Raw genomic sequence first — 27,459 nt, 5'->3', positions numbered from 1 at the left:
ATATCAGCACCCACACCTTCCTGTTAATGCCACCTATATCAGCACCCACATTTTCCTGTTAATGACGCCTATATCAGCACCCACACCTTTCTGTTAATGCCACCTATATCAGCACCCACACCTTCCTGTTAATGCCACCTATATCAGCACCCACACCTTTCTGTTAATGCCACCTATATCAGCACCCACACCTTCCTGTTAATGCCACCTATATCAGCACCCACACCTTCCTGTTAATGCCACCTATATCAGCACCCACACCTTTCTGTTAATGCCACCTATATCAGCACCCTCACCTTTCTGTTAATGCCACCTATATCAGCACCCACACCTTCCTGTTAATGCCACCTATATCAGCACCCACACCTTCCTGTTAATGCCACCTATATCAGCACCCACACCTTCTGTTAATGCCACCTATATCAGCACCCACACCTTTCTGTTAATGCCACCTATATCAGCACCCTCACCTTTCTGTTAATGCCACCTATATCAGCACCCACACCTTCCTGTTAATGCCACCTATATCAGCACCCACACCTTCCTGTTAATCCCACCTATATCAGCACCATCACCTTCCTGTTAATGCCACCTATATCAGCACCCACATCTTCCTGTTAATGCCACCTATATCAGCACCCACACTTTCCTGTTTATGCCACCTAAATCAGCACCTACACCTTCCTGTTCATGCCACCTATATCAACACCCACACCTTCCTGTTACTGCCACCTATATCAGCATCCACACCTTCCTGATAATGCCACCTATATCAGCACCCACAGTTTTCTGTTTATGACACGTATATCAGCACCCACACCTTCCTGATAATGCCACTTATATCAGCACCCACACCTTCCTGATAATGCCACCTATATCAGCACCCACACCTTTTTGTTAATGCCACCTATATCAGCACCCACACCTTTCCGTTAATGCCACCTATATCAGCACTCACACCTTCCTGTTAATGCCACCTATATCAGCACCCACACCTTCCTGTTAATGCCACCTATATCAGCACCCTCACCTTCCTGTTAATGCCACCTATATCAGCACCCACACCTTCCTGATAAAGCCACCTATATCAGCACCCACACCTTTCTGTTAATGCCACCTATATCAGCACCCACACCTTCCTGTTAATGCCACCTATATCAGCACCCACATTTTCCTGTTAATGCTGCCTATATCTGCACCCACACCTTTCTGTTAATGCCACCTATATCAGCACCCACACTTTCCTGTTAATTCCACCTATATCAGCACCCACACCTTCCTGTTAATGCCACCTATATCAGCACCCACACCTTCCTGTTAATGCCACCTATATCAGCACCCACACATTCCTGTTAATGCCACCTATATCAGCACCCACACCTTCCTGTTAATGCCACCTATATCAGCACCCACACCTTCCTGATAATGCCACCTATATCAGCACCCACACCTTCCTGATAATGCCACCTATATCAGCACCCACACCTTTCTGTTAATGCCACCTATATCAGCACCCACACCTTCCTGTTAATAACACCTATATCAGCACCCACACCTTTCTATTAATGCCACCTATATCAGCACCCTCACCTTCCTGTTAATGCCACCTATATCAGCACCCACACCTTTCTGTTAATGCCACCTATATCAGCACCCTCACCTTTCTGTTAATGCCACCTATATCAGCACCCACACCTTCCTGTTAATGCCACCTATATCAGCACCCACACCTTCCTGTTAATGCCACCTATATCAGCACCCACACCTTCTGTTAATGCCACCTATATCAGCACCCACACCTTCCTGTTAATGCCACCTATATCAGCACCCACATCTTCCTGTTAATGCCACCAATATAAGCACCCACACTTTCCTGTTTATGCCACCTAAATCAGCACCTACACCTTCCTGTTCATGCCACCTATATCAGCACCTACACCTTCCTGTTTATGCCACCTATATCAGCACCCACACCTTCCTTATAATGCCACCTATATCAGCACCCACACCTTCCTGATAATGCCACCTATATCAGCACCCACACTTTCCTGTTAAAGCCACCTATATCTGCAGCCACATCTTCCTGATAATGCCACCTATATCAGCACCCACACCTTGCTGTTAATGCCACCTTTATCAGCACCCACACCTTCCTGATAATGCCACCTATATAAGCACCCACACCTTCCTTATTATGCCACCTATATCAGCACCCACACCTTCCTGATAATGCCACCTATATCAGCACCCACACTTTCCTGTTAAAGCCACCTATATCTGCACCCACATCTTCCTGATAATGACACCTATATCAGCACCCACACCTTGCTGTTAATGCCACCTTTACCAGCACCCACACCTTCCTGATAATGCCACCTATATCAGCACCCACACCTTCCTGTTAATGCCACCTATATCAGCACCCACACCTTTCTGTTAATGCCACCTATATCAGCACCCACACCTTCCTATTAATGCCAGCTATATCAGCGCCCACACCTTCCTGTTTATGCCACCTATATCAGCACCCACACCTTCCTGTTAATGCCACCTATATCAGCACCCACACGTTCCTTATAATGCCACCTGTATCAGCACTCACACTGTCCTGTTTATGCCACCTATATCAGCACCCACACCTTCCTGTTAATGCCACGTTTATCAGCACCCACACCTTCCTGTTAATGCCACCTATATCAGCACCCACAGTTTTCTGTTTATGCCACGTATATCAGCACCCCCACCTTCCTGATAATGCCACTTATATCAGCACCCAAACCTTCCTGTTAATGCCACCTATATCAGCACCCACACCTTCCTGTTAATGACACCTATATCAGCACCCACACCTTCCTGTTAATGCCACCTATATCAGCACCCACATTTTCCTGTTAATGCTGCCTATATCTGCACCCACACCTTTCTGTTAATGCCACCTATATCAGCACCCACACTTTCCTGTTAATTCCACCTATATCAGCACCCACACCTTCCTGTTAATGCCACCTATATCAGCACCCACACCTTCCTGTTAATGCCACCTATATCAGCACCCACACATTCCTGTTAATGCCACCTATATCAGCACCCACACCTTCCTGTTAATGCCACCTATATCAGCACCCACACCTTCCTGATAATGCCACCTATATCAGCACCCACACCTTCCTGATAATGCCACCTATATCAGCACCCACACCTTTCTGTTAATGCCACCTATATCAGCACCCACACCTTCCTGTTAATAACACCTATATCAGCACCCACACCTTTCTGTTAATGCCACCTATATCAGCACCCTCACCTTCCTGTTAATGCCACCTATATCAGCACCCACACCTTTCTGTTAATGCCACCTATATCAGCACCCTCACCTTTCTGTTAATGCCACCTATATCAGCACCCACACCTTCCTGTTAATGCCACCTATATCAGCACCCACACCTTCCTGTTAATGCCACCTATATCAGCACCCACACCTTCTGTTAATGCCACCTATATCAGCACCCACACCTTCCTGTTAATGCCACCTATATCAGCACCCACATCTTCCTGTTAATGCCACCAATATAAGCACCCACACTTTCCTGTTTATGCCACCTAAATCAGCACCTACACCTTCCTGTTCATGCCACCTATATCAGCACCTACACCTTCCTGTTTATGCCACCTATATCAGCACCCACACCTTCCTTATAATGCCACCTATATCAGCACCCACACCTTCCTGATAATGCCACCTATATCAGCACCCACACTTTCCTGTTAAAGCCACCTATATCTGCACCCACATCTTCCTGATAATGCCACCTATATCAGCACCCACACCTTGCTGTTAATGCCACCTTTATCAGCACCCACACCTTCCTGATAATGCCACCTATATAAGCACCCACACCTTCCTTATTATGCCACCTATATCAGCACCCACACCTTCCTGATAATGCCACCTATATCAGCACCCACACTTTCCTGTTAAAGCCACCTATATCTGCACCCACATCTTCTTGATAATGACACCTATATCAGCACCCACACCTTGCTGTTAATGCCACCTTTATCAGCACCCACACCTTCCTGATAATGCCACCTATATCAGCACCCACACCTTCCTGTTAATGCCACCTATATCAGCACCCACACCTTTCTGTTAATGCCACCTATATCAGCACCCACACCTTCCTATTAATGCCAGCTATATCAGCGCCCACACCTTCCTGTTTATGCCACCTATATCAGCACCCACACCTTCCTGTTAATGCCACCTATATCAGCACCCACACGTTCCTTATAATGCCACCTGTATCAGCACTCACACTGTCCTGTTTATGCCACCTATATCAGCACCCACACCTTCCTGTTAATGCCACGTTTATCAGCACCCACACCTTCCTGTTAATGCCACCTATATCAGCACCCACAGTTTTCTGTTTATGCCACGTATATCAGCACCCCCACCTTCCTGATAATGCCACTTATATCAGCACCCAAACCTTCCTGTTAATGCCACCTATATCAGCACCCACACCTTTCTGTTAATGCCACCTATATCAGCACCCACACCTTTCTGTTAATGCCACCTATATCAGCACCCACACCTTCCTGTTAATGCCACCTATATCAGCACCCACACCTTCCTGATAATGCCACCTATATCAGCACCCACACCTTTCTGTTAATGCCACCTATATCAGCACCCACACCTTTCTGATAATGCCACCTATATCAGCACCCACACCTTCCTGTTAATGCTACCTATATCAGCACCCACACCTTCCTGTTAATGACACCTTTATCAGCACCCACACCTTCCTGTTATTGATACCTATATCAGCACCCACACCTTCCTGTTAATGCCACCTATATCAGCACCCACACCTTCCTGTTAATGCCACCTATATCAGCACCCACACCTTCCTGTTAATGCCACGTATATCAGCACCCACACCTTCCTGATAATGCCACCTATATCAGCACCCACACCTTCCTGTAAATGCCACCTATATCAGCACCCACACCTTTCTGTTAATGCCACCTATATCAGCACCCACACCTTCCTTATAATGCCACCTGTATCAGCACTCACACTGTCCTGTTTATGCCACCTATATCAGCACCCACACCTTCCTGTTAATGCCACCTTTATCAGCACCCACACCTTCCTGTTAATTCCACCTATATCAGCACCCACAGTTTTCTGTTTATGACACGTATATCAGCACCCACACCTTCCTGATAATGCCACTTATATCAGCACCCACACCTTCCTGTTTATGCCACGTATACCAGCACCCACACCTTCCTGTTAATGACACCTTTATCAGCACCCACACCTTCCTGTTATTGATAATTATATCAGCACCCACACCTTCCTGTTAATGCCAGGTATATCAGCACCCACACCTTCCTGTTAATGCCACCTATATCAGCACCCACACCTTCTGTTAATGCCACCTATATCAGCACCCACACCTTCCTGTTAATGCCACCTATATCAGCACCCACACCTTCCTGATAATGCCACCTATATCAGCGCCCACACCTTCCTGTTAATGCCACCTATATCAGCACCCACACCTTCCTGTTAATGCCACCTTTATCAGCACCCACACCTTCCTGTTAATGCCACCTATATCAGCACCCACAGTTTTCTGTTTATGACACGTATATCAGCACCCACACCTTCCTGATAATGCCACCTATATCAGCACTCACACCTTTCTGTTAATGCCACCTATATCAGCACCCACACCTTCCTGTTAATGCCACCTATATCAGTACCCACACCTTCCTGATAATGCCACTTATATCAGCACCCACACCTTCCTGTTTATGCCACGTATATCAGCACCCACACCTTCCTGTTAATGACACCTTTATCAGCACCCACACCTTCCTGTTATTGATACCTATATCAGCACCCACACCTTCCTGTTAATGCCAGGTATATCAGCACCCACACCTTCCTGTTAATGCCACCTATATCAGCACCCACACCTTCTGTTAATGCCACCTATATCAGCACCCACACCTTCCTGTTAATGCCACCTATATCAGCACCCACACCTTCCTTATAATGCCACCTGTATCAGCACTCACACTGTCCTGTTTATGCCACCTATATCAGCACCCACACCTTCCTGTTAATGCCACCTTTATCAGCACCCACACCTTCCTGTTAATTCCACCTATATCAGCACCCACAGTTTTCTGTTTATGACACGTATATCAGCACCCACACCTTCCTGATAATGCCACTTATATCAGCACCCACACCTTCCTGTTTATGCCACGTATACCAGCACCCACACCTTCCTGTTAATGACACCTTTATCAGCACCCACACCTTCCTGTTATTGATAACTATATCAGCACCCACACCTTCCTGTTAATGCCAGGTATATCAGCACCCACACCTTCCTGTTAATGCCACCTATATCAGCACCCACACCTTCTGTTAATGCCACCTATATCAGCACCCACACCTTCCTGTTAATGCCACCTATATCAGCACCCACACCTTCCTGATAATGCCACCTATATCAGCGCCCACACCTTCCTGTTAATGCCACCTATATCAGCACCCACACCTTCCTGTTAATGCCACCTTTATCAGCACCCACACCTTCCTGTTAATGCCACCTATATCAGCACCCACAGTTTTCTGTTTATGACACGTATATCAGCACCCACACCTTCCTGATAATGCCACCTATATCAGCACTCACACCTTTCTGTTAATGCCACCTATATCAGCACCCACACCTTCCTGTTAATGCCACCTATATCAGTACCCACACCTTCCTGATAATGCCACTTATATCAGCACCCACACCTTCCTGTTTATGCCACGTATATCAGCACCCACACCTTCCTGTTAATGACACCTTTATCAGCACCCACACCTTCCTGTTATTGATACCTATATCAGCACCCACACCTTCCTGTTAATGCCAGGTATATCAGCACCCACACCTTCCTGTTAATGCCACCTATATCAGCACCCACACCTTCTGTTAATGCCACCTATATCAGCACCCACACCTTCCTGTTAATGCCACCTATATCAGCACCCACACCTTCCTGTTAATGCCACCTATATCAGCACCCACACCTTCCTGATAATGCCACCTATATCAGCGCCCACACCTTCCTGTTAATGCCACCTATATCAGCACCCACACCTTCCTGTTAATGCCACCTTTATCAGCACCCACACCTTCCTGTTAATGCCACCTATATCAGCACCCACAGTTTTCTGTTTATGACACGTATATCAGCACCCACACCTTCCTGATAATGCCACCTATATCAGCACTCACACCTTCCTGTTAATGCCACCTATATCAGCACCCACACCTTTCTGTTAATGCCACCTATATTAGCACCCACACCTTCCTGTTAATGCCACCTTCATCAGCACCCACACCTTCCTGTTAATGCCACCTTCATCAGCGCCCACACCTTCCTGTTAATGCCACCTTTATCAGCACCCACAGTTTTCTGTTTATGACACGTATATCAGCACCCACACCTTCCTGATAATGCCACTTATATCAGCACCCACACCTTCCTGATAATGCCACCTATATCAGCACCCACACCTTTTTGTTAATGCCACCTATATCAGCACCCACACCTTTCCGTTAATGCCACCTATATCAGCACTCACACCTTCCTGTTAATGCCACCTATATCAGCACCCACACCTTCCTGTTAATGCCACCTATATCAGCACCCTCACCTTCCTGTTATTGCCACCTATATCAGCACCCACACCTTCCTGATAAAGCCACCTATATCAGCACCCACACCTTTCTGTTAATGCCACCTATATCAGCACCCACACCTTCCTGTTAATGCCACCTATATCAGCACCCACATTTTCCTTTAATGCCGCCTATATCTGCACCCACACCTTTCTGTTAATGCCACCTATATCAGCACCCACACCTTCCTGTTAATGACACCTTTATCAGCACCCACACCTTCCTGTTAATGCCACCTATATCAGCACCCACACCTTCCTGTTAATGCCACCTTTATCAGCACCCACACCTTCCTGTTAATGCCACCTATATCAGCACCCACAGTTTTCTGTTTATGACACGTATATCAGCACCCACACCTTCCTGATAATGCCACTTATATCAGCACCCACACCTTCCTGTTAATGCCACCTATATCAGCACCCACACCTTTCTGTTAATGCCACCTATATCAGCACCCACACCTTTCTGTTAATGCCACCTATATCAGCACCCACACCTTCCTGATAATGCCTCCTATATCAGCACCCACACCTTCCTGATAATGCCACCTATATCAGCACCCACACCTTCCTGTTAATGCCACCTATATCAGCACCCACACCTTCCTGTTAATGACACCTTTATCAGCACCCACACTTTCCTGTTATTGATACCTATATCAGCACCCACACCTTCCTGTTAATGCCACCTATATCAGCACCCACACCTTCCTGTTAATGCCACCTATATCAGCACCCACACCTTCCTGATAATGCCACCTATATCAGCACCCACACTTTCCTGTTAATGCCACCTATATCAGCACCCACACCTTCTTGTTAATGCCACCTATATCAGCACCCACACCTTCCTTATAATGCCACCTGTATCAGCACCCACACCTTCCTGTTAATTCCACCTATATCAGCACCCACAGTTTTCTGTTCATGACACGTATATCAGCACCCACACCTTCCTGATAATGCCACTTATATCAGCACCCACACCTTCCCGTTTATGCCACGTATATCAGCACCCACACCTTCCTGTTAATGACACCTTTATCAGCACCCACACCTTCCTGTTATTGATACCTATATCAGCACCCACACCTTCCTGTTAATGCCACGTATATCAGCACCCACACCTTCCTGATAATGCCACCTATATCAGCACCCACACCTTCCTGTTAATGCCACCTATATCAGCACCCACACCTTTCTGTTAATGCCACCTATATCAGCACCCACACCTTCCTGTTAATGCCACCTATATCAGCACCCACACCTTCCTGTTAATGCCACCTATATCAGCATCCACACCTTCCTGATAATGCCACCTATATCAGCACCCACACCTTCCTGATAATGCCACCTATATCAGCGCCCACACCTTCCTGTTAATGCCACCTATATCAGCACCCACTCCTTCCTGATAATGCCACCTATATCAGCACCCACACCTTTCTGTTAATGCCACCTATATCAGCACCCACACCTTTCTGATAATGCCACCTATATCAGCACCCACACCTTCCTGTTAATGCTACCTATATCAGCACCCACACCTTCCTGTTAATGACACCTTTATCAGCACCCACACCTTCCTGTTATTGATACCTATATCAGCACCCACACCTTCCTGTTAATGCCACCTATATCAGCACCCACACCTTCCTGTTAATGCCACCTATATCAGCACCCACACCTTCCTGTTAATGCCACGTATATCAGCACCCACACCTTCCTGATAATGCCACCTATATCAGCACCCACACCTTCCTGTAAATGCCACCTATATCAGCACCCACACCTTCCTGTTAATGCCACCTATATCAGCATCCACACCTTCCTGATAATGCCACCTATATCAGCACCCACACCTTCCTGATAATGCCACCTATATCAGCGCCCACACCTTCCTGTTAATGCCACCTATATCAGCACCCACTCCTTCCTGATAATGCCACCTATATCAGCACCCACACCTTTCTGTTAATGCCACCTATATCAGCACCCACACCTTTCTGATAATGCCACCTATATCAGCACCCACACCTTCCTGTTAATGCTACCTATATCAGCACCCACACCTTCCTGTTAATGACACCTTTATCAGCACCCACACCTTCCTGTTATTGATACCTATATCAGCACCCACACCTTCCTGTTAATGCCACCTATATCAGCACCCACACCTTCCTGTTAATGCCACCTATATCAGCACCCACACCTTCCTGTTAATGCCACGTATATCAGCACCCACACCTTCCTGATAATGCCACCTATATCAGCACCCACACCTTCCTGTAAATGCCACCTATATCAGCACCCACACCTTTCTGTTAATGCCACCTATATCAGCACCCACACCTTCCTTATAATGCCACCTGTATCAGCACTCACACTGTCCTGTTTATGCCACCTATATCAGCACCCACACCTTCCTGTTAATGCCACCTTTATCAGCACCCACACCTTCCTGTTAATTCCACCTATATCAGCACCCACAGTTTTCTGTTTATGACACGTATATCAGCACCCACACCTTCCTGATAATGCCACTTATATCAGCACCCACACCTTCCTGTTTATGCCACGTATATCAGCACCCACACCTTCCTGTTAATGACACCTTTATCAGCACCCACACCTTCCTGTTATTGATAACTATATCAGCACCCACACCTTCCTGTTAATGCCAGGTATATCAGCACCCACACCTTCCTGTTAATGCCACCTATATCAGCACCCACACCTTCTGTTAATGCCACCTATATCAGCACCCACACCTTCCTGTTAATGCCACCTATATCAGCACCCACACCTTCCTGATAATGCCACCTATATCAGCACTCACACCTTTCTGTTAATGCCACCTATATCAGCACCCACACCTTCCTGTTAATGCCACCTATATCAGTACCCACACCTTCCTGTTAATGCCACGTATATCAGCACCCACACCTTCCTGATAATGCCACCTATATCAGCACCCACACCTTCCTGTTAATGCCACCTATATCAGCACCCACACCTTTCTGTTAATGCCACATATATCAGCACCCACACATTCCTGTTAATGCCACCTTTATCAGCACCCACAGTTTTCTGTTTATGACACGTATATCAGCACCCACACCTTCCTGATAATGCCACTTATATCAGCACCCACACCTTCCTGATAATGCCACCTATATCAGCACCCACACCTTTTTGTTAATGCCACCTATATCAGCACCCACACCTTTCCGTTAATGCCACCTATATCAGCACTCACACCTTCCTGTTAATGCCACCTATATCAGCACCCACACCTTCCTGTTAATGCCACCTATATCAGCACCCTCACCTTCCTGTTATTGCCACCTATATCAGCACCCACACCTTCCTGATAAAGCCACCTATATCAGCACCCACACCTTTCTGTTAATGCCACCTATATCAGCACCCACACCTTCCTGTTAATGCCACCTATATCAGCACCCACATTTTCCTTTAATGCCGCCTATATCTGCACCCACACCTTTCTGTTAATGCCACCTATATCAGCACCCACACCTTCCTGTTAATGACACCTTTATCAGCACCCACACCTTCCTGTTAATGCCACCTATATCAGCACCCACACCTTCCTGTTAATGCCACCTTTATCAGCACCCACACCTTCCTGTTAATGCCACCTATATCAGCACCCACAGTTTTCTGTTTATGACACGTATATCAGCACCCACACCTTCCTGATAATGCCACTTATATCAGCACCCACACCTTCCTGTTAATGCCACCTATATCAGCACCCACACCTTTCTGTTAATGCCACCTATATCAGCACCCACACCTTTCTGTTAATGCCACCTATATCAGCACCCACACCTTCCTGATAATGCCTCCTATATCAGCACCCACACCTTCCTGATAATGCCACCTATATCAGCACCCACACCTTCCTGTTAATGCCACCTATATCAGCACCCACACCTTCCTGTTAATGACACCTTTATCAGCACCCACACTTTCCTGTTATTGATACCTATATCAGCACCCACACCTTCCTGTTAATGCCACCTATATCAGCACCCACACCTTCCTGTTAATGCCACCTATATCAGCACCCACACCTTCCTGATAATGCCACCTATATCAGCACCCACACTTTCCTGTTAATGCCACCTATATCAGCACCCACACCTTCTTGTTAATGCCACCTATATCAGCACCCACACCTTCCTTATAATGCCACCTGTATCAGCACCCACACCTTCCTGTTAATTCCACCTATATCAGCACCCACAGTTTTCTGTTCATGACACGTATATCAGCACCCACACCTTCCTGATAATGCCACTTATATCAGCACCCACACCTTCCCGTTTATGCCACGTATATCAGCACCCACACCTTCCTGTTAATGACACCTTTATCAGCACCCACACCTTCCTGTTATTGATACCTATATCAGCACCCACACCTTCCTGTTAATGCCACGTATATCAGCACCCACACCTTCCTGATAATGCCACCTATATCAGCACCCACACCTTCCTGTTAATGCCACCTATATCAGCACCCACACCTTTCTGTTAATGCCACCTATATCAGCACCCACACCTTCCTGTTAATGCCACCTATATCAGCACCCACACCTTCCTGTTAATGCCACCTATATCAGCATCCACACCTTCCTGATAATGCCACCTATATCAGCACCCACACCTTCCTGATAATGCCACCTATATCAGCGCCCACACCTTCCTGTTAATGCCACCTATATCAGCACCCACTCCTTCCTGATAATGCCACCTATATCAGCACCCACACCTTTCTGTTAATGCCACCTATATCAGCACCCACACCTTCCTGTTTATGCCACCTATATCAGCACCCACACCTTCCTGTTAATGCTACCTATATCAGCACCCACACCTTCCTGTTAATGACACCTTTATCAGCACCCACACCTTCCTGTTATTGATACCTATATCAGCACCCACACCTTCCTGTTAATGCCACATATATCAGCACCCACACCTTCCTGTTAATGCCACCTATATCAGCACCCACACCTTCCTGTTAATGCCACGTATATCAGCACCCACACCTTCCTGATAATGCCACCTATATCAGCACCCACACCTTCCTGTAAATGCCACCTATATCAGCACCCACACCTTTCTGTTAATGCCACCTATATCAGCACCCACACCTTCCTTATAATGCCACCTGTATCAGCACTCACACTGTCCTGTTTATGCCACCTATATCAGCACCCACACCTTCCTGTTAATGCCACCTTTATCAGCACCCACACCTTCCTGTTAATTCCACCTATATCAGCACCCACAGTTTTCTGTTTATGACACGTATATCAGCACCCACACCTTCCTGATAATGCCACTTATATCAGCACCCACACCTTCCTGTTTATGCCACGTATATCAGCACCCACACCTTCCTGTTAATGACACCTTTATCAGCACCCACACCTTCCTGTTATTGATAACTATATCAGCACCCACACCTTCCTGTTAATGCCAGGTATATCAGCACCCACACCTTCCTGTTAATGCCACCTATATCAGCACCCACACCTTCTGTTAATGCCACCTATATCAGCACCCACACCTTCCTGTTAATGCCACCTATATCAGCACCCACACCTTCCTGATAATGCCACCTATATCAGCACTCACACCTTTCTGTTAATGCCACCTATATCAGCACCCACACCTTCCTGTTAATGCCACCTATATCAGTACCCACACCTTCCTGATAATGCCACTTATATCAGCACCCACACCTTCCTGTTTATGCCACGTATATCAGCACCCACACCTTCCTGTTAATGACACCTTTATCAGCACCCACACCTTCCTGTTATTGATACCTATATCAGCACCCACACCTTCCTGTTAATGCCAGGTATATCAGCACCCACACCTTCCTGTTAATGCCACCTATATCAGCACCCACACCTTCTGTTAATGCCACCTATATCAGCACCCACACCTTCCTGTTAATGCCACCTATATCAGCACCCACACCTTCCTGTTAATGCCACCTATATCAGCACCCACACCTTCCTGATAATGCCACCTATATCAGCGCCCACACCTTCCTGTTAATGCCACCTATATCAGCACCCACACCTTCCTGTTAATGCCACCTTTATCAGCACCCACACGTTCCTGTTAATGCCACCTATATCAGCACCCACAGTTTTCTGTTTATGACACGTATATCAGCACCCACACCTTCCTGATAATGCCACCTATATCAGCACTCACACCTTCCTGTTAATGCCACCTATATCAGCACCCACACCTTTCTGTTAATGCCACCTATATTAGCACCCACACCTTCCTGTTAATGCCACCTTCATCAGCACCCACACCTTCCTGTTAATGCCACCTATATCAGCGCCCACACCTTCCTGTTAATGCCACATATATCAGCACCCACACCTTCCTGTTAATGCCACCTTTATCAGCACCCACAGTTTTCTGTTTATGACACGTATATCAGCACCCACACCTTCCTGATAATGCCACTTATATCAGCACCCACACCTTCCTGATAATGCCATCTATATCAGCACCCACACCTTTTTGTTAATGCCACCTATATCAGCACCCACACCTTTCCGTTAATGCCACCTATATCAGCACTCACACCTTCCTGTTAATGCCACCTATATCAGCACCCACACCTTCCTGTTAATGCCACCTATATCAGCACCCTCACCTTCCTGTTATTGCCACGTATATCAGCACCCACACCTTCCTGATAAAGCCACCTATATCAGCACCCACACCTTTCTGTTAATGCCACCTATATCAGCACCCACACCTTCCTGTTAATGCCACCTATATCAGCACCCACATTTTCCTTTAATGCCGCCTATATCTGCACCCACACCTTTCTGTTAATGCCACCTATATCAGCACCCACACCTTCCTGTTAATGCCACCTATATCAGCACCCACACCTTCCTGTTAATGCCACCTATATCAGCACCCACACCTTCCTGTTAATGCCACTTTTATCAGCACCCACACCTTCCTGTTAATGCCACCTATATCAGCACCCACAGTTTTCTGTTTATGACACGTATATCAGCACCCACACCTTCCTGATAATGCCACTTATATCAGCACCCACACCTTCCTGTTAATGCCACCTATATCAGCACCCACACCTTTCTGTTAATGCCACCTATATCAGCACCCACACCTTTCTGTTAATGCCACCTATATCAGCACCCACACCTTCCTGTTAATGCCACCTATATCAGCATCCACACCTTCCTGATAATGCCACCTATATCAGCACCCACACCTTCCTGATAATGCCACCTATATCAGCGCCCACACCTTCCTGTTAATGCCACCTATATCAGCACCCACTCCTTCCTGATAATGCCACCTATATCAGCACCCACACCTTTCTGTTAATGCCACCTATATCAGCACCCACACCTTCCTGTTTATGCCACCTATATCAGCACCCACACCTTCCTGTTAATGCTACCTATATCAGCACCCACACCTTCCTGTTAATGACACCTTTATCAGCACCCACACCTTCCTGTTATTGATACCTATATCAGCACCCACACCTTCCTGTTAATGCCACATATATCAGCACCCACACCTTCCTGTTAATGCCACCTATATCAGCACCCACACCTTCCTGTTAATGCCACGTATATCAGCACCCACACCTTCCTGATAATGCCACCTATATCAGCACCCACACCTTCCTGTAAATGCCACCTATATCAGCACCCACACCTTTCTGTTAATGCCACCTATATCAGCACCCACACCTTCCTTATAATGCCACCTGTATCAGCACTCACACTGTCCTGTTTATGCCACCTATATCAGCACCCACACCTTCCTGTTAATGCCACCTTTATCAGCACCCACACCTTCCTGTTAATTCCACCTATATCAGCACCCACAGTTTTCTGTTTATGACACGTATATCAGCACCCACACCTTCCTGATAATGCCACTTATATCAGCACCCACACCTTCCTGTTTATGCCACGTATATCAGCACCCACACCTTCCTGTTAATGACACCTTTATCAGCACCCACACCTTCCTGTTATTGATAACTATATCAGCACCCACACCTTCCTGTTAATGCCAGGTATATCAGCACCCACACCTTCCTGTTAATGCCACCTATATCAGCACCCACACCTTCTGTTAATGCCACCTATATCAGCACCCACACCTTCCTGTTAATGCCACCTATATCAGCACCCACACCTTCCTGATAATGCCACCTATATCAGCACTCACACCTTTCTGTTAATGCCACCTATATCAGCACCCACACCTTCCTGTTAATGCCACCTATATCAGTACCCACACCTTCCTGATAATGCCACTTATATCAGCACCCACACCTTCCTGTTTATGCCACGTATATCAGCACCCACACCTTCCTGTTAATGACACCTTTATCAGCACCCACACCTTCCTGTTATTGATACCTATATCAGCACCCACACCTTCCTGTTAATGCCAGGTATATCAGCACCCACACCTTCCTGTTAATGCCACCTATATCAGCACCCACACCTTCTGTTAATGCCACCTATATCAGCACCCACACCTTCCTGTTAATGCCACCTATATCAGCACCCACACCTTCCTGTTAATGCCACCTATATCAGCACCCACACCTTCCTGATAATGCCACCTATATCAGCGCCCACACCTTCCTGTTAATGCCACCTATATCAGCACCCACACCTTCCTGTTAATGCCACCTTTATCAGCACCCACACGTTCCTGTTAATGCCACCTATATCAGCACCCACAGTTTTCTGTTTATGACACGTATATCAGCACCCACACCTTCCTGATAATGCCACCTATATCAGCACTCACACCTTCCTGTTAATGCCACCTATATCAGCACCCACACCTTTCTGTTAATGCCACCTATATTAGCACCCACACCTTCCTGTTAATGCCACCTTCATCAGCACCCACACCTTCCTGTTAATGCCACCTATATCAGCGCCCACACCTTCCTGTTAATGCCACATATATCAGCACCCACACCTTCCTGTTAATGCCACCTTTATCAGCACCCACAGTTTTCTGTTTATGACACGTATATCAGCACCCACACCTTCCTGATAATGCCACTTATATCAGCACCCACACCTTCCTGATAATGCCATCTATATCAGCACCCACACCTTTTTGTTAATGCCACCTATATCAGCACCCACACCTTTCCGTTAATGCCACCTATATCAGCACTCACACCTTCCTGTTAATGCCACCTATATCAGCACCCACACCTTCCTGTTAATGCCACCTATATCAGCACCCTCACCTTCCTGTTATTGCCACGTATATCAGCACCCACACCTTCCTGATAAAGCCACCTATATCAGCACCCACACCTTTCTGTTAATGCCACCTATATCAGCACCCACACCTTCCTGTTAATGCCACCTATATCAGCACCCACATTTTCCTTTAATGCCGCCTATATCTGCACCCACACCTTTCTGTTAATGCCACCTATATCAGCACCCACACCTTCCTGTTAATGCCACCTATATCAGCACCCACACCTTCCTGTTAATGCCACCTATATCAGCACCCACACCTTCCTGTTAATGCCACTTTTATCAGCACCCACACCTTCCTGTTAATGCCACCTATATCAGCACCCACAGTTTTCTGTTTATGACACGTATATCAGCACCCACACCTTCCTGATAATGCCACTTATATCAGCACCCACACCTTCCTGTTAATGCCACCTATATCAGCACCCACACCTTTCTGTTAATGCCACCTATATCAGCACCCACACCTTTCTGTTAATGCCACCTATATCAGCACCCACACCTTCCTGATAATGCCTCCTATATCAGCACCCACACCTTCCTGATAATGCCACCTATATCAGCACCCACACCTTCCTGTTAATGCCACCTATATCAGCACCCACACCTTCCTGTTAATGACACCTTTATCAGCACCCACACTTTCCTGTTATTGATACCTATATCAGCACCCACACCTTCCTGTTAATGCCACCTATATCAGCACCCACACCTTCCTGTTAATGCCACCTATATCAGCACCCACACCTTCCTGATAATGCCACCTATATTAGCACCCACACTTTCCTGTTAATGCCACCTATATCAGCACCCACACCTTCCTGTTAATGCCACCTATATCAGCACCCACACCTTCCTTATAATGCCACCTGTATCAGCACCCACACCTTCCTGTTAATTCCACCTATATCAGCACCCACAGTTTTCTGTTCATGACACGTATATCAGCACCCACACCTTCCTGATAATGCCACTTATATCAGCACCCACACCTTCCCGTTTATGCCACGTATATCAGCACCCACACCTTCCTGTTAATGACACCTATATCAGCACCCACACCTTCCTGTTATTGATACCTATATCAGCACCCACACCTTCCTGTTAATGCCACGTATATCAGCACCCACACCTTCCTGATAATGCCACCTATATCAGCACCCACACCTTCCTGTTAATGCCACCTATATCAGCACCCACACCTTTCTGTTAATGCCACCTATATCAGCACCCACACCTTCCTGTTAATGCCACCTATATCAGCACCCACACCTTCCTGTTAATGCCACCTATATCAGCATCCACACCTTCCTGATAATGCCACCTATATCAGCACCCACACCTTCCTGATAATGCCACCTATATCAGCGCCCACACCTTCCTGTTAATGCCACCTATATCAGCACCCACTCCTTCCTGTTCATGCCACCTTTATCAGCACCCACACCTTCCTGTTAATGCCACCTATATCAGCACCCACAGTTTTCTGTTTATGACACGTATATCAGCACCCACACCTTCCTGATAATGCCACTTATATCAGCACCCACACCTTCCTGTTAATGCCACCTATATCAGCACCCACACCTTTCTGTTAATGCCACCTATATCAGCACCCACACCTTTCTGTTAATGCCACCTATATCAGCACCCACACCTTCCTGATAATGCCACCTATATCAGCACCCACACCTTCCTGATAATGCCACCTATATCAGCACCCACACCTTCCTGTTAATGCCACCTATATCAGCACCCACACCTTCCTGTTAATGACACCTTTATCAGCACCCACACTTTCCTGTTATTGATACCTATATCAGCACCCACACCTTCCTGTTAATGCCACCTATATCAGCACCCACACCTTCCTGTTAATGCCACCTATATCAGCACCCACACCTTCTTGTTAATGCCACGTATATCAGCACCCACACCTTCCTGATAATGCCACCTATATCAGCACCCACACCTTCCTGTTAATGCCACCTATATCAGCACCCACACCTTTCTGTTAATGCCACCTATATCAGCATCCACACCTTCCAGTTAATGCCACCTATATCAGCACCCACACCTTCCTGTTAATGCCACCTATATCAGCACCCACACCTTCCTGTTAATGACACCTTTATCAGCACCCACACTTTCCTGTTATTGATACCTATATCAGCACCCACACCTTCCTGTTAATGCCACCTATATCAGCACCCACACCTTCCTGTTAATGCCACCTATATCAGCTCCCACACCTTCCTGATAATGCCACCTATATCAGCACCCACCCCTTCCTGTTAATGCCACCTATATCAGCACCCACACCTTCTTGTTAATGCCACGTATATCAGCACCCACACCTTCCTGATAATGCCACCTATATCAGCACCCACACCTTCCTGTTAATGCCACCTATATCAGCACCCACACCTTTCTGTTAATGCCACCTATATCAGCATCCACACCTTCCAGTTAATGCCACCTATATCAGCACCCACACCTTCCTGTTAATGCCACCTATATCAGCACCCACACCTTCCTGATAATGCTACCTATATCAGCACCCACACCTTCCTGTTAATGCCACCTATATCAGCACCCACACCTTCCTGATAATGCCACCTATATCAGCACCCACACCTTCCTGTTAATGCCACCTATATCAGCACCCACACCTTTCTGTTAATGCCACCTATATCAGCATCCACACCTTCCAGTTAATGCCACCTATATCAGCACCCACAGCTTCCTGTTAATGCCACCTATATCAGCACCCACACCTTCCTGATAATGCCACCTATATCAGCACCCACACCTTCCTGATAATGCTACCTATATCAGCACCCACACCTTCCTGTTAATGCCACCTATATCAGCACCCACACCTTCCTGTTAATGCCAGTCCAGTTTCCCCCCTCCTGCCACTGCCACATGCATAAAACAAGGAACTAGTATTGTGTCCCGTGAATTTTGGAATGCCAGAATTTTTTTTTTATAGTTCTGTTCATGTTCTAGATAAACTGTAAGATATATTACCCCCACCCACACAGTTTAAGGAAAGTGTGAGAGGGATTAGCAGTTAGCATCGTGCTAATTGGTGGATATAAGCTTCCATTGTTTGGGTGTATAGAATTTCTTGCATTAATGCTTCTTTAGTCTGTGCATGTAAATAGTAAATAGTTTGGAGCTCAGCACTCTGACTGTTACCTGCGTTCTCCTAATCTGTTCCTCCTGCTGATGTTTGGGCTGAGGAATGGAGGATGAATATCTGTAAAGTAGCTGGTTATGAACCCACACTCATGTTGGGAGGTCTTTCTCTAATTACTTCAGTTTTCTTCCCATAAATTAGATACAGAAAGACTGGAGAACAGAGGGAGAGTAGTGGCAGGGAGAGGGAGGAGGGGGTGAGTGGGTGAGGTAGACACTGGGTCTTTACATCTTAGGAAGAGGTAAATTGCTTTCCCCCGCTGCTCCTGTTGAAAAAACTCTCCTTTTGGGTAGTGTACCTCCTAGTGAGACACCATTACCTGATGATACCACACTTGAAGACTTTAAGAGGGCACCTAGTTGTTAGAACATTCGCCTCCCAACATTGAGGTCCTGGGTTCAAGTTGCTGTCTGTGTGGAGTTTCCATGTTCTCCCCGTGTCCTCCAGGGGACTCCGATTCTCTCTCACAGTCCAAAAACATGGAGATCAGGTTAATTGGATATTCTAAATTTGCCAGAAAATTGAATACGTGTGTGTGAATGCGTGTGTGTGACTGTATGCCCAAATATGGATTGGCACTCTGCACTCGGTCAACTTCTCAGTGTCAGATGCAGGACATCATCCAGACACATGTGTTGCTGTCTCTTATGGCGGGACTTCCAACTGTCATTGTTCAGCAGGAGTGTTTCCACCAGATTGCAGCACTTCCTTGTCCTGCCTGTCTCCAGCATTTATGAGAGCAGGTGGGACGGAAGCTTCAGCAACCTACGAGTGTAGAGCAGGATCTACAGGCCCAACTGCATCATCTGTGGGTAAATGTGCTGCAGGATGTCATACGGAGCCTGTACACCTCCATGCCCATCCATCTCAATCACATCTTATATCCAGACCAGAGACTCCAAATGGGTACTATAGCCTCTTTTTAATTACAGCACAGTTTACTTTAATAAACCGATCCTTTCACTACAATACTGTAATCATTCTAATATATCATCCTTACCTTCTCTCAGATAAGATATTTATTGTGAGTGAGTTTAGAATGTGTGTGTTTTCTGAGTTCAAGAAAACATGTGGTAATGGACTGTGTTCTACAAATTCAGCAGATACAGATTAGTGTTCTGCAGTTTTCCTCTAAAGTTAGAATTGATTTGTTCTATTCTGAGATCAAGAGAAGATCTGACTCACGGTTCAGGAGGTTTCAGGAGGTTTCAGGAGGTTTCAGGAGGTGTCTGGTTTCCAGTTGCAGATTCCTCTGTGGGATGCTGTGCTGATAATCTGCTCAGCATATTGTCCAGACCCTGCAGTACCTTCACCTCATTCCCCTACAGCAAAAGAAAGAGTCCAAATTATAATACCTCTCACTTTTACTGCTATCATAATTACTGTTATCAACACGCAGCCTCTAAATGTCCCAGCGGCTTCTTCACAGCACAAACTTCTCCGCCCACAGCACACACACACACACAGTCCTCTACTTACTGCAAAAACACACACACATTTTTTTTATTATTATGATTAAGAGTCTGAAAGGTTTGAATGTGCATCCTAGAAACTAACATTTTACTATAATTAGATATAACTCTTTATCATTCAGTATATTATAAAATCATAGGATCACCTGATTCACAATATCACCTGATTCAGTTTCATGATTTAAATATATATGAATTTTAAAGAAATAGTTCAGCAAATCAGTGAAGCTAAACTTTCACTACATATGAAATTGCAGAATTTTACATGAAAGCTGATATATATATATATATATATATATATATATATATATATATATATATATATATGAAAGCCGATATATATGAAATGAAAATGATATATATATATACATATATATAATATGAAAGCGATATATATAATGAAAGTGATATATATATATAATGAAAGCCGATATATATAAAATGAAAGCTGATATATATAATAAAAGCCAATATATATATATATATATATATATATATATATACATATATATAACATGAAAGCGATATATATATATATAATGAAAGCGATATATATATATATAATGAAAGCCGATATATATATAATAAACTCTGATATATATAAAATGAACGCTAGTGGACCGCCCCCGTCTCGGGGAAAGCAGCCGGAGCTTGTTTGCCAATGATTCCTGTTTGGCTTGCCATAATATGTATATATATTTATTTATATACTTTTGAAAATGATTTATTGGGTATTGGTAAAGCTCACACTGATTCAGTTCGATTGAGTTTGAGTGCATTGTGAAATCTCTGTAACATTACATTCATGCAATCATAAAAACACAATCAAACAGATCCAACACACACACACACACACACACACACACAATGCTGCACCTAGATATCCTGCTGTATAGTACACTTCACATGTTGTGGGTTTTCTCTCTGAAGTATACACACACACACACACATACAAATAGGTGACATCTGTTGGTAAATCTAAGGCTGGATTAGCTTGCGGTCCCCTGCTGCGTGTGTGTGTACCTCATTTTTTAACTAATGTAGGTTACATAGGTTAACGTGTGTAATCTCAACTCTGGGGACTCTCCCACAATTTTTAGCTGCTCCCTGAGGCCAAATCATTTACAATTACCTGGAAATCATTTGTGCACACAGAAAGCATCCTGATTGGTCTATACTTGTGTACTCAGTAGACCTATTAGGGAACTCTGTGGGCAGGATTTACACCTCTTTCAACATCCCTCTTTATAAAATATCTGTAGTTCTGGAGGCAGGGATTTCAAACACAGCGGATATAAAAGCACTGATGTATCAGTCGATCAGAAAGAGAATATAAGGAGAACCGGAGGAACCCCTGATATATCCTCAGATACCCTCTGTCCGCGCTGTGAGTGTCTGCCGGGACAGGCAGGCAGAGGGCAGTGCTGTGGTCACTTCACCCTGCCAACTGGCCTGGAACTAATCACTGCCCAAATATTTCTCATTAAATACAGGCCCCTCTGTTCCCTCAGTATGAGCATGTGTGTGTGTGTGTTTTGAAGCTGTTGATTTCAGGTTTGCTTTGAGCAGGCATGTAATGCACACACACACACACACACACACACACACAGATTGTTATTCCTTATGAAAATGTGTGTTTCAGACTGGAATAATATATATATATATATATATACAGTTGTGGTCAAAAGTTTACATACACTTGTAAAAAAACATAATGTTATGGCTGTCTTGAGTTTTCAATAAGTTCTACAACTCTTATTTTTCTGTGATAGAGTGATCGGAACACATACATGTTTGTCACAAAAAACAGTCATAAAATTTGGTTCTTTCATAAATTTATTATGGGTCTGCTGAAAATGTCACCAAATCTGCTGGGTCAAAAATATACATACAGCAACAAAATTTGTCAATTTTGGTGATGTAGCGAGTTGTGTCAATCAAATTAGCTTCATGTCATGGCCTCTTCACTTCTTGTAAGTGATTCTGATTGACTACAGCTGTTGACTTCTCATGAGCCCATTTAAATAGGGCTCATTTGACCCAGTGATTAGACTCAGCTACAAAAGCTACAATGGGAAAGTCAAAGGAACTCAGTGTGGATCTGAAAAAGCGAATTATTGACTTGAACAAGTCAGGGAAGTCACTTGGAGCCATTTCAAAGCAGCTACAGGTCCCAAGAGCAACTGTGCAGACAATTATACGCAAGTATAAAGTGCATGGAACAGTTGTGTCACTGCCACGATCAGGAAGAAAACGCAAGCTATCACATGCTGCCGAGAGGAGATTGGTCAGGATGGTCAAGAGTCAACCAAGAATCACCAAGAAGCAGGTCTGCAAGGATTTGGAAGCTGATGGAACACAGGTGTCAGTCTCCACAGTCAAGCGTGTTTTACATCGCCATGGACTGAGAGGCTGCCGTGCAAGAAAGAAGCCCTTGCTCCAGAAAAGGCACCTTAAGACTCGGCTGAAGTTTGCTGCTGATCACATGGACAAAGATAAAACCTTCTGGAGGAAAGTTCTCTGGTCAGACGAAACAAAAATTGAGCTGTTTGGCCACAACACCCAGCAATATGTTTGGAGGAGAAAAGGTGAGGCCTTTAATCCCAGGAACACCATGCCTACTGTCAAGCATGGTGGTGGTAGTATTATGCTCTGGGGATGTTTTGCTGCCAGTGGAACTGGTTCTTTGCAGAAAGTAAATGGGATAATGAAGAAGGAGGATTACCTCCAAATTCTGCAGGAAAACTTAAAACCATCAGCCCGAAGGTTGGGTCTTGGGCGCAGTTGGGTGTTCCAACAAGACAATGACCCAAAACACACATCAAAAGTGGTAAAGGAATGGCTAAACCAGGCTAGAATTAAGGTTTTAGAATGGCCTTCCCAAAGTCCTGACTTAAACCCCATTGAGAACATGTGGACAGTGCTAAAGAAACGGGTTCATGCAAGAAAACCATCACATTTAGCTGAACTGCACCAATTCTGTCAAGAAGAGTGGTCAAACATTCGACCTGAAGCTTGCCAGGAGCTTGTGGATGGCTACCAAAAGCGCCTAGTTGCCGTGAAAATGGCCAAGGGACATGTAACCAAATACTAATGTTGCTGTATGTATATTTTTGACCCAGCAGATTTGGTGACATTTTCAGCAGACCCATAATAAATTTATGAAAGAACCAAATTTTATGACTGTTTTTTGTGACAAACATGTATGTGTTCCGATCACTCTATCACAGAAAAATAAGAGTTGTAGAACTTATTGAAAACTCAAGACAGCCATAACATTATGTTTTTTTACAAGTGTATGTAAACTTTTGACCACAACTGTATATATATATATATATATATATATATATATAAATATATATAAACACACACACACACACACACACACACACACTCTTGCAGCCCCTTACTGGAAGATTAAGGAACTGCAGTTTGGGGTTTCTATTTTTTTGTTTAGTGCAAATGAATAAGAATCAGGACAATCAGGCCAAGTATGCTCGCACATACAATGAGTTTGGTTACAGTAGCTCATAGGGCACGATAACTGACAACATTACACAGTTACAGGTACCCCCATCCTAGACACCCCCACACACCCACACACAGACACACACACACAGACACACCTGTAAATGTCTGTGCGGAATTTTATATTTACACTAAATTGCTGAGCACAACAGCAAAGGACATAGTGCAGAGTAAATTAAATAGGCATAAATAGAAGAACAGAAAAATCACTAATGAGACAGTCAGTGTTTTGAGACACTGTCTCAAGAAAAAGAAAAGTACAGAAGAACATGGATACGTATCCTGAAATGTGGTGTAGTGTTCGACTGTTCATTAGTGTGATGGTGTGTGGGAAGAAGCTTCTCTATAGTCCTCAGTTGGCTGAAACCATAGACTATGTATAGCTGGACAGAGCATCTTCTTTCAAAAGTGAAGCCACCACCTGTCGGGCGCCCCCTGCTGTTCGGTTGCAGAAATCTGTGTAACCCCTCCCATCCCCTTAGGTTTCAATGGCAAAACAGACAACTTTCAATCACGTTTTTTTCTAATATACTGTAATTCTACCTTCATTATTTAAATGCAGCAGCTAGTGTAACCTCTGCTTACATTGTCAAATTTTTATATCCCCACAGAATTATTTTTTTTAATGTTATTCAGCTCTATTCAAAAAGGTGTGGTTATTGTAAAATGGCTGGCCTACACCGTACAGTCCAGGTGGGACTAATGACTGTATGGGGAACAAGGCGGAAGATTTTGGCTTCATTTTCAGTGAATGAATGGGAACGGTGACACAGCGTCCATCTTTTTTACAGTCTGGCTGAAACACACATTAGATTTAACTGAATAAACCCATATTGTTTTATTATGAATATTGTAGGTGATATGATGAATGTGATGGAAGTGAATTGCAGTAAATGAAAATGAAGGTGTTTTGTTTTGTTCTGTGTTACAGAGAAGCTCTATAACTCAACGGGTCGAGAGCTGAGGCGAGCACTCTTCTCTCTAAAGCAGATCTTTCAGGTAAACTCACCCCACGATTATTAAAATGTCATTATTCATTAAAAATCACAGTTATTTCTGGAACTATATATCAATTTAACAAAAAATGTGACAGGCCTAACATCCAGTTCAAATGGATATTCTGCTTCTTACCAGTTTCTGAATGCCACTACTTTATTTTTAGCTTTTATATCCCTTTCAGACCCTGCATTCATTACAAGGGACATCATATAGATTTTTTATATTTAACTGTTTTGTTGCACATAACACTATTTGAGAGCTGTTGTCTATCAGAATAGACCATAAACCAGCCAATGAACCAATTTATAAACCAGCAGTAGCTTGGTCTCATCCACTACACAGGAAAAACAGTAGTACTAGAGCCATTGAGGCAAAGTAACAGCTAATTTATTACTAATTTAATGTGATTTAGAACACGTTTTAATTATGTTTTATTTTTTACTGTTGGTTGGTTTATGGGATGTTTTATAAAATAAAAAGGACAATATGAAATATAAAATATTACACACAGGCTTCCAATGCAATTGAAATAAAAAGCTATTAAAAATGAGTTAATTTGAATAATTTGTTATATAAATTTTATTGTAGAATATTAGAGATTTCTTTTCTGTGCATTACAGACAGAAAACACCATTCTTACATTATTTTCCATCATTGAAGATAATTCAGGTCTGAAAAAGGTATTATAGAATATTTTACTTTTTAATGTGTAAATACAACTACTGTAAAAAAAAAAAATCTGAAGAATTAAAGCATGGTGAAAGAGATATTTCCACTACTGAATCATACCAAAAAGGAATATTATTTAAGTAATTATTTTAAGTAATATGAATCTTTTTTGAGAAGCTTTATGAACTAAAGTGTCTGAGTGTGTGTGTGTTTTGTGTGTAAAGGAATTCCGGTTTTAGCTTTTGTTGGCCAAAAAAGCTTCAAAAAGACCAACTGTCTAATCATTTGTGAATCAGTGACTGGGCGGGTCTGTGAAATGTCAGAGTGGGAAATTCTGGAACTCACGCTGAATCCAGCTCCATTCCACACATAGCCTGGCACACAGCAGGAAAACCAGCCACTCAGACCAGTGCGCCAGACTGTGGTCTACTGCTGGGTGTGGGTGTTT

At 44.6% G+C, this 27,459-nt stretch overlaps 1 protein-coding gene across 2 annotated transcripts in view; it reads left to right on the top strand.

The window, feature by feature from the left end:
* The window catches only part of fhod3b (formin homology 2 domain containing 3b), a 403,456-nt gene that overhangs the window by 166,619 nt on the left and 209,378 nt on the right, over positions 1-27,459 (top strand). For both annotated transcript variants that reach the window (XM_049480538.1, XM_049480537.1), the window contains exon 4: positions 26,275-26,342. In XM_049480538.1, the coding sequence (XP_049336495.1) occupies positions 26,275-26,342 (68 nt within the window). The remainder of the gene's footprint in view (positions 1-26,274; positions 26,343-27,459) is intronic.

The sequence above is a fragment of the Astyanax mexicanus genome, chromosome 6 (assembly GCF_023375975.1).
Source record: "Astyanax mexicanus isolate ESR-SI-001 chromosome 6, AstMex3_surface, whole genome shotgun sequence".
Classification (NCBI taxonomy): domain Eukaryota; kingdom Metazoa; phylum Chordata; class Actinopteri; order Characiformes; family Acestrorhamphidae; genus Astyanax; species Astyanax mexicanus.
The sequence above is the reverse complement of the archived record's forward strand: the minus strand, read 5'-3'. Positions and strand labels throughout refer to the sequence as shown.